Below are 13,458 nucleotides of genomic sequence, written 5' to 3' on the forward strand. Positions count from 1 at the left end.
GAACCCCGCTGTAGCAAACAGCATATACTCTGCCACCTCCTGCCCATGAAAGTCTCTGTGTAATCAGATCCATTCAAGTCCTGAAGCAGAATGTTTTAACCCAGCCAAAACTTTATTTTTAAAGCAAGATAGTCTAACACTTGTCATTAGCCACATAAATGCCCAAGCTCCCTTTGAGTATTGCTAGATAGTAACTTCCTCTAGCAGTGAGTTCTGCAGTTTAATTACACGCTGTGTAAAAAAAGTATTTCCTTTTATCAATTTTGAATTTGCATCCTTTTAATTGCATTGAATGTCCCTTTTCCTTATGGTATGAGCCAAAGAGAACAGAAGTTCCCATTCTCCCTTCTCTAGACCAGGCATCAGTTTGTATATTTTTAACATGTCTGCTTCTATTTGTTGCCTTTCTACTGTAATAATCCCAGTCTTTTCAACCTCTCTTTGGAGGAGAGTTTTTCTAAGTCCCTCTTCATTCTCCATGCCTTTCTCTGAACTGCCTCTGCTGCTTCAATATCCTTTCTGAACTGGAGGAACTAGTATCGCACATAGTATTTATTTATATAATGGCATTATAATATCATGTTGACAAATGGAGAGTGAAGAACTAACGAGTACCACTCAGCACCACCATAACTGAGATCTGGATTGTCTAAATGCGGCCTGCTGTTTGCTGCTTTCGTTTCTCCCAAGAGTGCAGGACAACAACAAAGCAGCGTTGTTCCCCAGTTCAGAGGCAAATGACCACACCTGGGGTCTCAAGAACAGCCCTCTGTAGCTGCGATGCAGTGAGCAATGCTGCACACCTACTGGATGGCTGCTCATCTTGTGCTGGCCTGTCAGGTCCTTCCAGACTCCACATAGCTGACCCCAAAGCTACTGAATGAATAAAATATGTGTGATGTCTCCCTAAGCCCTTTGTAGACTTTTACTTATACATTTCTGTTTTAGCTCCTTACTTTATATTGCTAGACCTTTTCCCCTCATTATTGCACCACTTGTGCAGTTGCTACTAATAATGATATTCTCTGTATTACTCTCCATCCCGTTCCTTTTACTGCCTAATATTTTGTTTGCTTCATTTGCCCACAGCTGCACAGTGAGCTGGTGTGTGCAGTGAGGTGTGCACTGGGATGAGCCAGTCGCTTTCCTCAAGTGACAGTTAACTTTGGATCCGGTGAAGTGTGCTCATAGCTTCCAAGGCCAGAGGACCTAGCTGGGCTCATCTGGGCTGACCTCCTGTATAACACAGGCCATGGGATTGTCGTGACTTCATTCCTGTTTGAACTAGAACAGATCTTTCAGAAAATCAGTCAATCTTGATTTAAAATTGCCAGTGATGGACAATCCACCATGATCCTTGGTGAGTTGTTCCCATGGTTAATTCCCTCACTGTTAAACATTTGCACCTTCGTTCCAGTCTCAATTTGTTTAGCTTCAGTTCTAGCCAGTGGATCTCACTCTACCTTTGTCTGCTCAAACAGAAGCTCATTATCACATTTTGGGTCCCCAAGAAGGTACCTACAGACTGTGATCCAGTCACACTTTAGCCTTCATTTGATTAAACTAAATAGATGGAGCTCCTTGAGTCTCTCACTATGAGGCAGGTGGTCTAATCCTTTAATCACTCTGGTAGCTCTTTGCTGAACCCTCTGCAATTTATCAACATCCATTCTGATGACACATTTCCCCTTCAGCAGGCATCACCTGAATTTAATCTGCCATCATGTTGCTCATTCACCTAGCTTGGTTCGATCACCCTGGCGTTGCTCATGGGCCTCTAGTCCTGACCGATCTACAGAACTAAATGCTAAATTCATGTAAGCATTGCAGCACCTAACTCCTGGTGCCCTGCTAGAGTGGCATCCTCACCCCGGAGAGGATTGGGCACCTAAGGAAAGGTCCTCAGAGGCCAGCCAGCCAAGCAGGCCGCACCAGAGCCGGCCAGGGGTGAAATGCAGAGGTATTTGGGTGCCTAACTCCCATTGACAGGCAGGCAGGAGGCAGCTCTCTGCACTCAGGATTCTCACCTGTGCAGAGGTATTTAGGTGCCTAACTCCCACTGACAGACAGGCAGGAGGCAGCTCCCTGCACCTGTGAACCTTCATCTGGAGTTGAATACCAGGCCAGCCCTTGCCCTACCAGACAACACCCAGAGCATAGGTGTAGTCTGACATATGTTTGGAGGGGCCAACAGAGCCTCATGAGGGGAGGCAAATGCCACACCTGCCCGAGGCTTGCAGTGCCCCTACACCTATGACCCAGACCTTTCTGACACAAAATCACCCTGTTATAACCAAGACCCTGGCAGAGAGGGGACTCACCCAAGATGGGGAAGAGCTGGCTTCCAGCTGGTGCTCCAAATCTGGCAGAGCAGGGATCTAACTTGGGTCAGGACACTCACATGGGCTGTGGGAGACCACTAAACTGGGACACAGCCACAGACAGCCCCCGGCCATCCCTTGTGACAGACAGCCGCCAGCTCTTAGGCATGCTCCCAGAACACCTGCAGGATCAGGCTCTGCTGCTGAGATGGGCAGGTAAACGCGAGTTGAGAATCCTGCTTTGAGGCTGGCAGGGCTGCAGTTTCAGCATGAGGGGTCACGTGTTTGGCCATGGGGCGGTGGGTTGGGTCAGGCCCACCAGTGGAACTTAAGCACCTTGGGGGTTAGGTGGTAGCTCAGTGGTGGTTTTGAGAACCAGCTGTCAGAGGGGCTTGAACAACCAATTCAGCAATTAAGTCTCTTTGTAGATCTAGGTGTGAATTTTGTCACCTCACGTTTCCAGATCATCATTAAGGGTCACACACTTCCTAACTTCTGCAGACTCAGTTCTTCACCCATCAGCCTGGCTCCTGACACGCTTCCATTTCTCTCCCTCCCATCTCCCTCTACTTCAGGGACTCCCTGCAACTCCTCCCATCATGCTTTGGGCTGTGTGCGTGGCCACCTCCTTCCAGGGCCGCCCAGAGGATTCAGGGGGCCTGGGGTCTTTGGTGGCGGGGGGCCCCCGCTTCAGCAGTAATTCAGCGGTGGGGGGTCCTTCTGCTCCGGGACCCGCCGCTGAAGTGCCCCGAAGACCCACGGCGGGGCCCCCCGCCGTCGAATTACCGCCCAAGCGGGACCCGCCACCGAAGTGCCGGGTCTTCGGCAGTAATTGGGCGGTGGGGGGTCCTTCTGCCCCAGAGTGGAAGGACCCCCCGCTGCCAAAGATCTGGAGTGGAAGATGCTCCGTGGCCCCCAGAGTGAAGGACCCCGCTCCAGGGGCCCCGAAAAACTCTCATGGGGGCACCTACAGGGCCCAGGGCAAATTGCCCCACTTGCCCCCCCCCCACCCCCCCCGGGCAGCCCTTCGTCCTTCCTCCCTCCCTCTCATACCAGGGATCCACTCTCTGCCTTTCTATTCCCAGGGTTCCCCATTCCCCCTCTGCCAGAGTCTGTATGCACATCCACATTCCTGTCTGGGCATGCTCAGAGAACACCTGTGGCACTGGGTTGGGAAGCCCCAGTCTGAGAATACCACCAGGGTGGCTTGACAGATGGCTCTGTACAGCTCATTAGCTGTAGGGTTGCACTAAGGCCCCAGCAGCAGCTCAGTGGTGGGTCTGAGTGGACAGTGTGGCCCTGCTAAGCTGCCTAAGTCGATATACCTTATGTCACTCAGGGTGTGTAAAAGCCACCCCCTCCTCCCCGAGCGACAAGTGTCACGCTGTCCACAGGAGCTGCTCCCCCACCAACAGAGGGGTGGCGTAATAATGCTGCTGGGGCTGTGCTCTCCCCTGGGCACAGGGGGTCTGCACCAGATGTGCTGCAGCTGCGCTGATGTAGCGCTGTAGTGTAGACTTGCCCCAAGCAGCTTTGTGGCTCTAGCCTTTCCTGCTTCTCAGACACAATGAAGGTGTGTTTTGCATTAGACTTCTGAATACTGGCTTAGCCCTGCTCATTCCACTCACCTTGCAGCTGTAGTTTATGCTCCTTCTTATTGGCTTCACTGGGGCTAGATTTCCACATTGCAAAGGAGCTCTGGGCTCAGATAACCTCAAGCCCCCTGGCCTTTAGCCAGATAGTTTACTTCTTGTTCAGCGGTACACACATCTTCAGAGACTGTCCTATTCTTTCCTTATGGAGCATTATTGCCACATGAAGAATTTTACTTCCTTCATTTTTGAGTTCAGGGCCTTTGCAATGAGCTGTCTCACTGTGGTGGAATTTTCCTTTCGAAAGGTTCTGGCACCAAACCTACCCTGCTGAACTGGCTAATAGGCCGAGCCACCATTATTTAGTGGCTAAGCTGCTATTACTTCCTGACCCAACCCCTGCTGCAAGAAGCAATCGTTGAATGGGTTGAGGAATTTGGAGCTTCTATGCTATTTGAGCAGGTTAGTTGAAGTCCCCCCTTATCACCATTTTGCCAAACTTGCAGTCTCTGCTCTCAGCACTGTGCTCGTGGCCTCGTCCGGACCCACAGCCCAGCAGCAGACCCCCATTGGCTTAGCTGCAGGCTCCACACCAGCCTCAGCAGGAGCCACCTTTCCATTCTCACGGTTGGCTGACAGGGGACAAACCAGGACACGGAGGCTCCCAGCATGACAATAACTATTGACCTTTTTATTTCAGTCAGCTACAGCAGCTCTACATTCCCCTAAAATACTGTCCTGACCCTCCTGTGTTACCACAAACAGCTCATGGGCAGACACACTGAAGTGGCACCAAGTCTCTCTTTAAAGCTTAGTATTAAATATTAAATAGTCTCTTATTCCATTTACATTACTGTGTCAAGAAAAAGATAGTTAAAAGGTAAGTTACATGAACCTGTGAACAGCCCCTGTTCATTAGCACTGCAGGCTCTGGGGCCAGTCCTCAGGAAGGCGGCGGGTTGCTCCTTCAGATATGGAGGAGATCCAGACCATGGACTAATACATGAGTTTCCTGTCTCTCCAGAACTGGGCTAAAAATGGGGCCACCCTGCTGTGCTGGGGAGCAGGCAATCTGCACCCTTGGCTTTCGGAAACAGAATTTCTGCACCAGACAGAAAATCCTAATGTGATTAGAACACTGTGTGGTGGTGGAGGGTTTTTACTCCCCAAGAAGGGCTAATAGTTGAACGTGCTTCCTCCTATTGGCCACCATTGGCAATGTCCAGCAAATCACTAGGAAATAGGACAAGGATTTGGTCATTATGGACTTTGCTGGAGAACATCCTCTTAAAAAAACAAAACAAAAAACCCAAAGAATTGAGAGTCTTCCTTTGATTTTAGCAAAGAAGTAGTTTAAAAAAGCACTTAGGAAGCTGGTACTAAAGTCATTAGATGTTCTCAGAGCAGAGAGTCGTCCGTGCATCCCCCTTCGAGTCCATAGCGAAATTCTTGCAAGTTTGAGACTCCATAGAAGTGGACAAAGGCTGCAGCCACCACCAGCACGTGGAAGATCTGATGCGACTGGAACTGTGGGAAGGTGAGATAAAGCCCTTAAAAGTTAGACCAGCAAGAAGCCAACAACCACAAAAGGTGAGTCCTGTCCTGAACTGTCAGAGCTCCATGTATATACTGCAGCATCACAGATCAGGCAGACTGGTCAGGGGTCCTTTTAGTGCCTCTAGTCATGACCTATTGGTTCAACCCACTGCTTAGCTGGTAGTTTACATCTCAATGCCAGGGGGAAAAAGCTCAATACACAGGATAAAGGGAGATTCTATTTGAAACAGGCCATTTCACCCTATTGGAACTAAAACTGCCAGGGACACAGAGGTACATTCCTCTGCGTATGTTCGTGTGGAACCACAAGCCAAGCTAAATGGAGGGGAGCGGAGCCAGCTGCCTTCCCTGGAGCTGGACTTGATGGCAGAGTCAAGTCCCTCTGAAATTAGCCCCTGACAGCAGCTAAGAGCTGCAGGAAGGAAACCACTGGCCTTCGAACTTTCAGTTTGAAATACATACTGGGGCCAAGATATCAATAGACATGACCTACAATTCTGAAAGAGGGACCTAGATGGTTTGGGCTGCAGAACCCGCAGACGACCTAGGCAGGGCAACTCCCTGAGCACAGCTGGCTCCACTGCTGAAGCTGCCTGGCTTGCCGAGCTCAGTCTTGGGCAATGGGAAATCACTGCCCCTGAAACACTACTTCAGCCTCAAAAGGCAATAAGCAAGGGATGTACGGGGTCCATTTTGAAGAGGCCAATGGGAGGCCACAGACCCAGGGACTGGAGAGCTTTAGGGGCAGTAACAGCACTTGTTACTGGCCCATGGAGACTACAAATCCCCACAAGCGCTGCTCCAGCCTGATCTAAGCAGCAAGGCTGCATTGCATGCTGAGTCCTGGAACCACAGGCTACCCCTGCCTTCTCTTTTGCCCCTCTTGCTCTCTTCACAATCTGCCCTTCATTACCCAGCAGAGCCCCACATCCCAGAGCTGTCCCAGATGAGTCTAACCCAGAAGCTCTGGGTCCAGCCCAGGCTGCCCTATGGAGTGCATCTAGCACCACTTCTCCTGGCTTTCTCAGCAGGATACCCCTCGAGGAGAAGGCAGGCTCTTCCCATGCCCCCAGCAAAGGCTGTACTCACCCAGATGTCAAACTTGCCAGGAAAGAAGCGCTCTGGGATGCGGGCAGCATACAACCCTGCTCCTGTTATGTACATCACTGCCATCAGGAAGAACCAGCCCATCTGGCCCACGGTGGTGGCTTTCACAAACCCCTCAGCGATGGTGAAGTGCATGGTGGGCACAACGCCACTCAGCCCCAACCCCAAAAATACCCCTGGGGGAAAGAGAGAGACAGCCCTCAGCCTTCATTCAAAATACAGCCAAGGCACCTGAGCCGGAGGCTGTCCCGCAGCTCCCACCATAGCAGAATGCAGGTCTCCTCTAGGCCAGGAGGGAGTTGAGTGTTGGGGAGAGTGGCTGGACTGACCGCTCTGGGATGAATAGCTCCCACATCCCTGCAAGCTGCCCCACAAAGGCTGCCCATGGAGGGAGAAGGGTTGCAGAGCAATGGGTACCAATGCAAATAGGCTGACTCCACAGACAGGAGCCTTGGCCTTCTTGCTTAGCCTTCCAGAGAGGCCTACATGGGCCATCGGTGATGGGACAGTAGGAGTGGACTGAGACCAGACTCCTTCATGTGCCGGTCAGATGGAAACTGTTTGGAGCGTTCAGCCCCAAGACTGCATTTAACGGGAGACCAAGAGACCATATATCGCACTAGCAATCTACTGAACCAGTCATTCCCCCATCGGACAGAACTCAGGCAGCGGGTTTCATTCAGCACCTTCTGGGCTGGTTCAAGCTTTGCCCTGCACTGCCTGGGGTCAGGCTGGATTTCAGTACAGCCAGCTCCCCAAGCACTGCTCTCTCCAAGCTAAATGGAAATGTACTTTTGGGGTAAAGTTTCAGCCGAGTCCTGGTAGCTGCTTTTGAATTCCATGAAAGCCAAGTCCGGGAAATGCAATGGGCTTTTTGGCGTAGGCAATTCAGAAATGGCTGAACTGCCCAACACGGAGCTGTCAGGGTTACTCGTGCTCCCCAAGGACTTGGTCCTTTAGTCGTTTGCAAAAAGTCCCCCGGACAAGTGTAAACATTTAAAGAGCTGGGCTCTGCCTCTGCACAGCAGGCCCTGGGGCTAATGCTGGGAGAACAACCCTATGTTCAGCTCAGAACCAACACTGACACATGCTCCCCAGCGTCTCTGCAGACCGATTATCTACTGAGCTCTCTGGGCCCATGCAGCATTTAGAACTAGGCACACAGGAACCGGCTTGTCTGCAGCATCCACCACTTGCTGCAGAATCGACCCATTTAAAAAGATTTCTAGATGTTGAATTGCAAAGAAAAATTTGCAAATGGAACTGCTGTAGTGATGTCTTCCTGAGGCCGCAGACAGAGCCCTCGCCACAGCAGCTGAGCTGAGACCCCCCAGTTTGGGATTCAGAACAAGCAGCAGGTAAGTTTAAATGGCAGAATTGTTAACTGTGGTCATGTAAGTAGAAACATCCAGCAAACACTGCATGGTAGGTAGAAGCCTGCTCAAAACCTCTGCTGGGAGGGGAGTCTAGGTTACAACACTGCCAGCTCAGATGATCTACACTGGCACTGAGCGGGGTTTCAAGCCAACTCCAGATACACACCCCTTTGTGGCCAAAGTAGTGAGGCCAATCCGTGCCAGTCCAGCAGCTTGCACTGAAAAGCCCTGATTGGCCTGGGGCTTGTTTTCTTTTCAAAAACGGGGAAATTAAACAGCAAAACCTAGGTCAATGCACCAAATGTAATTGCACAGGAGTCAAGCAGTGAAGGTGTTCAGGCTCTCTGGGACAGGGACTGGCCATGGCTGTGCAGTCTCTATTTGTGTTGTGTTAAACTGTTCCCCTCAATTCATACACTGGTGTAGCCAGAGATGCCCAGGCTGAATGGGTTGGTTGGGTTAACCCTGCATTGGTTGACCCTGGTGCAGTTCTACTCATCTTCGGAACAGGCCAGCAAGAACAGGTTTTGTATTTTATACAGCGTGGCCTTCCCCCATGTGACTCCCTCCTGGTCTCTGGGGCTGTGACCTTGGTGCTGACTGGGAGAGGCTCCAGTGGGGATACAGTGTGGACTGTAGCAGACTGTGGCACATACAACAGAGCACGTGAGCTGTTCCACCAAGCACCTGGGGCCATTACAGCTACAGCAGCTCAGCCAAGACACAGGCAGCACTAACCACTGCAGCTCTGCTCAGCCCAGAGCCCAGGTAGCAAGTGGCCAAGTGCAGAAGTGCTCTAGTGCAGGTATGCTGCCCCCCCACCCCCACTGGGGGGAGCAGAGGGAGGTTGGCAGGGATGAATGTGGAGGAGGGAGCTTGTTTCTACAGCTGAGTGGCAGCTTTTGGCTGCCAAGCCATTGCCCAGAGAAGGGAGGTCTCTACTGCAGCAGCCTCTGGGCCTTTCCAGATAGCAATCAGGGGGATTCAAACTCCAGAGGGTGTGGCACCAGGCAGGAACCTCCTGCCCTTTGAGACAGCTGGCAGCCTGTGCCCAGCATCAGCATATTCAGAACCCACAGCACAGGCAGAAACAAGCCTGGCACCAGCTCCGCTTCTTCCTTCTACCCCAGCCTCTGTCCCACGCCTCTCCACTAGGGCTGCACGCCAGCTCCTGTGGCCCCAGAGCAGGTTTCATGCACTAGCCCCTCAGGCAGGAAGTCTGCCAGCTGGAGTGCCACTGTGCAGCAAGTGCCATCTCCCACAGCTGCCTTCCACTCCATGAGCTCCCCGTGGGGGACGGGGCTACTGGCCTCTGCCATGCATCCCCTGTGAGGCCTCGCCAGCCCCAACCCCACCACTGGGGGTCCTGCAGGCACAGAGATTGAGAGCTCAGCTTAGGGGCTTCAGGCCAGCTTCACTCCACCCAACAGGGCACAGCCCCCTCCTTGTTTCACTCCATCCCATCCTCATTAACAGGCCCAACCAGCAGCAGCATCCTTCAGCTGGGTGCAGGAAAGGGTCCCTGACAGAGCACTGCCAGCTGCCCTGGTGACAGCACTGCTGGGGCACCCCTAGCTCCCACAGGTCACAGCTCTATGCCTGGCCAGGACCAGACACTGGTGGGGTGTCACCCCAGGCCCTGCAATCTGAGCAACCAAGAAGTGTCACTTCGCCAGTGCTCCTGTTCAGACAGCAGAGGCCGCATCAGAGGCTGGGGCGGAGGGAAAGGAGGCTCTGCACAGGGCCTGTAGGGCATAGAGGAGTTCTGCGCACAGCCCATGGGGGCGTGTGGGGGAAGGGGGGTTCCGCACAGGGCCCATAGGGAGCATGTTGGGGGCAGGATGGGGGAGCCAGAAGGCAGAACTGGAATTCAAGGCAGGCAGCTCCATGCCCTGTGCCACCCCTTGGGCAAAGGCACAAACCCTACAGATTTGGCCAGGGGGCAAGTCAGTGCATTGTGGTTTCCCAGCCACCCCTCCCAGGTCAGTGCAGCACATTAAAAGCAGTAGCAAACCATGAAGTGTGGGCCTGGCCCAGGTCCTGAACTTTCCCCCAGGCGAGGAGTGTTCAGCATGGGGTCTGGCTGCCCTTGCATTGCCGGTTGGAGCACAGCTAGGCGGGGGCTCCAGCTCAGTGATGGACAGGCGCCGGGGGAGATGGACTGACCTAGGATAGTAGGACACAGGCTGGCCATGCTGCTGTGCTCAGCCCTGTGAGCCACAGTGCTGAGCCCAGCAGACGCGGTAGCCGTGGCGAGAACAGAGAGCCTTTGGGAAGGAGGCGCGTTCTAGAGTATTCATTGGCTGATAGACCCAGGTGCTACCTCTTCAGGCCTCTGGCAGAAGGGCCACATGTCACCCGCTCTGTTCTAATGCACAGCTGTTCCTGATGTCCTCCATGGGGCTGCCACATGGTACATCTCACCAGCTGGGCTATCTCCACCGCTCAGGGAGCAACGGATCCTCAGGGGGGCTAGAAGGATCTTGGATCCACCATTTCAGTGGCTGTCCTGTTCAAGCAGTTGCCAGGACACCCACCCTGGCTTCCAGCAAGGAAAGGGTTACAGCCTAGAGGACACAAAGTTGGGGTAAGAGCTGCTGGGTCTGTGTCTAGCAGGGGAATCATTCCCTACTGAGAACAAGCCAACCAGTTTTCAGCTGTACTGCTAGACAATTCCCATGCTCCGGCGCCACGTGCCCTCGGCACCAGTAACTGCTGCGACTGGCAAAGTCAACCCGGCTCGAGGCATGGGGCAGGGTCGGGGTGGGGAAGAAGAGATAAAAGCAGATGTCCCTGGTGAATGCTGCTCTGGGAAGGGCTCCCTGGACAAAGTCATAACCTCAGGCAGCAATTCCGCAGCTCCTGCTCCCCTTGGAGGGTTACCGGCTCTTAGCCGGTCAAGAGGGAGCAGAGAGGAAACCCCTGGGCTCACTAAACCAGTGGGTCTCATCCAGGGCTCTGAGGCCCCCTGGGGGGCTGTGAGCAGGTTTCAGGGGGTTCCTCAAGCAGGACCAGCATTAGATTCGCTGGGGCCCAGGACAGAAAGCGGAAGCTTCACTGTACGGGTCTAAAACCCGGGGCTCTGAGCCCCACCACCCGCGTCTGAAGTCGACACCTGAGCAAAGTAGCTTTGTGTGGGGCCCAGTACCATGGAGCCCCAGGCAGCTGCCCTGCTTGCTACCACCTAACACTGGTCCTGGCTTTTATATGCAGAAAACCAGTTGTTGTGGCACAGGCAGGCCACAGAGTTTTTACAGCATGTCGGGGAGGCCTCAGTAAGAAAAAGGTTGAGACTCCCTGCACTAGATGACCTCCATCCACCTCCAGGCCTCAGTGCTAAGCAGGCTGACTAGCCTCCCGCTGTGGCACGATCCTGAACAAGGATCACAAGAACCCTGTGCTGCCTGCAGCCTCTGTTTCAAGTGAGCCCGAGTCTCCCAGTTCAGGGGGACTCTGACAATAGTATGACCCCGCGATTCGCGGCACAGCCAGGAGTGGGGCAGCCCTGGGGGAAGCAGCCAGGACTCCGGCTGGGGCAGGAAGCACAGGAACATTCATTTAAGCTACATCTAAGTGAAAACTACCTGTGCCTTCTGGACTAGTAAACGTCCAACACTAGCCATCGCTGCCAGGTGGCAGAGCCCTGCATCTGCTCTGTGGCTGTGGGAGGGAAATATATGTTGCCTTTAACTCTGTAACAGCAACCCAGGACCAAGGCTGGCCAGACACAGCTGTCACACTGGAATGCTTCAGGCCCTTCTCCTGCTCTTCTCACTAGAGCTGGGTTGTGGAGGCTTGGCTCCGCGTACCCAAATCAAGAGCAGATGTGTATGTCAGTCACTGATCCCAGTTCCTAGGGGGCTGCCACTGCTCCACACCAGCCAACACCAGAATCACACCACAAAAGTGACAGCTCACCCAGACACTCAGTGGCCTACAAATAAAGGGTGTGATCCTGTTTCCATTGAGGACACTAAGAGCTGTGGCCTTAACATCAATGGCACCAGGCTCGTGACACTTGCATTTCCAGGCCAGGCCAGTCTACCCAGATCGGCACTCGAAGCCCAACACGGGCTCTCTCCTGGCACATTGCTGTATTGCAAAGCAAGGAAGGTACAGCAGGAAGCTAAAGACAAGGACAGTGATGGGAGTTTCCATTGCCAGAGAACAGGTGGAGTGAATCCTTCTGGGGAAACTGGTTTGTGCCCACACTGATTGGTAGCTTTTCTATGGGTCCCCAAATGGCTCATGCACTGAAGTTAGCCACTGTAGTTCTCTGGGAGGCAGCAGTCTCTTTAGCTCCAGTTTACAGATTGAGGAATGAAGTGACCTACACAGAGGTGGGAAATGAGCTCAGATCTCCTGAGTCCCTGTTAAGTGCCTTAGCCGCAAGCCCTTCCGTCAGGCTGTGGGGCTTTCCATGTCACACTCAGTGGGAGTGGCCCCGCCTACACCCAGCATGTACAAAGTCAACATCCACTAACCCCAGCTGAACAGCTTGTGGCTGAATGAAAAACATTCCTACCTGCTCTGGTCTGTCTGTGCTTAGGGGTTGCAAACCGGTCCCACTGAGCAACAATGATTGCAGAGATGCCCAGGACGCAGACAATGGAGAGGTAGATGAGCCGAGGCTGCGGTGAGCAGTAGAATGAGTAATAGAGCCAGGGGACAAAGCTCCCCATAATCAGCAGTGCTATTCCTGAGTAATCCAATCTAGAACACAGAGAGAGAGAGAGAGAGAGAGAGAGAGAGAGAGAGAAACCCAGGGGTCAGTTTGGAAGTGCACTCCCCCCACTCTGGCATGTCTACACCCTCAGCTCCCGTTCTCGCAGCCCAACCGCTGGCTCTCCAGCTGTAGCCCTCCAGACTTTGCGACCCTACCTACGTCTGCAGGCCTAGCTAGGGGGAGTGTGACTGGGAAGAACTGCAGCAATGCATTGTGGGTGCTTCTGTTTGCGTTCCAAGTGAGTTTGTGGAGCAGAAGCGTAGGAGGGTGGGTGTGTCTGGGCGGTACAGGTGTGAGCAGAATTAGGTGTGTGTGTGCAGTTTTCTGACTGTTTATTGACAGCATGGACAGGACAAGCACTGGCACAACCTCAGTGGGAAGCAGTAGCTCTTAGTCCTTGTTTGCACAGGAATGCTGACAGCTTCTTTCATCCCCAAGTGCTTGCAAATGATACACATGGGAATCACTTCCCCACTGAAATGCAGCCAGTGCTGGGGTGAAGAGCAGCAGCTATGTAACATCCCATGGCACATCAAGGCATTTTGGCTAAGGGAACCCCCGTCCTCCTTCCCCCCAATCTTAGTGCTGTGCAAAGCAGCACCTGGTGGGTAAATCCCTTTGGCAGACTGGCCTGAGCAAGGTCTGCTCCAAAAGCCTCGCACACTATGTTGTTCAGTGCCTGGCACGCTAAGGCTGGGCTAGGTCAGCCTGCTGCTAGGACACAACCAGGAGTTAGCAGCTGCTGCTGAACACAGTTTTGTGGTTGTTTTGCTGCAGCC

The 13,458-nt window shown here is 53.1% G+C and overlaps 1 protein-coding gene across 4 annotated transcripts in view; it reads right to left on the reverse strand.

Moving 5' to 3' along the window:
* Positions 1 to 4,583: 4,583 nt before the first annotated feature.
* The window catches only part of ADIPOR1 (adiponectin receptor 1), a 32,943-nt gene continuing 24,068 nt past the window's right edge, over positions 4,584 to 13,458 (reverse strand). For all 4 annotated transcript variants that reach the window (XM_045016120.1, XM_045016121.1, XM_045016119.1 and 1 more), the window contains exons 6-8: positions 12,479 to 12,666; positions 6,560 to 6,753; positions 4,584 to 5,440 (exon numbers count right to left, since the gene is read on the reverse strand). In XM_045016120.1, coding sequence (XP_044872055.1) covers positions 5,312 to 5,440; positions 6,560 to 6,753; positions 12,479 to 12,666 — 511 coding nt within the window. In that variant the 3' untranslated portion in view covers positions 4,584 to 5,311. The remainder of the gene's footprint in view (positions 5,441 to 6,559; positions 6,754 to 12,478; positions 12,667 to 13,458) is intronic.

This window comes from Mauremys mutica, chromosome 4 (genome assembly GCF_020497125.1).
Source record: "Mauremys mutica isolate MM-2020 ecotype Southern chromosome 4, ASM2049712v1, whole genome shotgun sequence".
Classification (NCBI taxonomy): Eukaryota; Metazoa; Chordata; order Testudines; family Geoemydidae; genus Mauremys; species Mauremys mutica.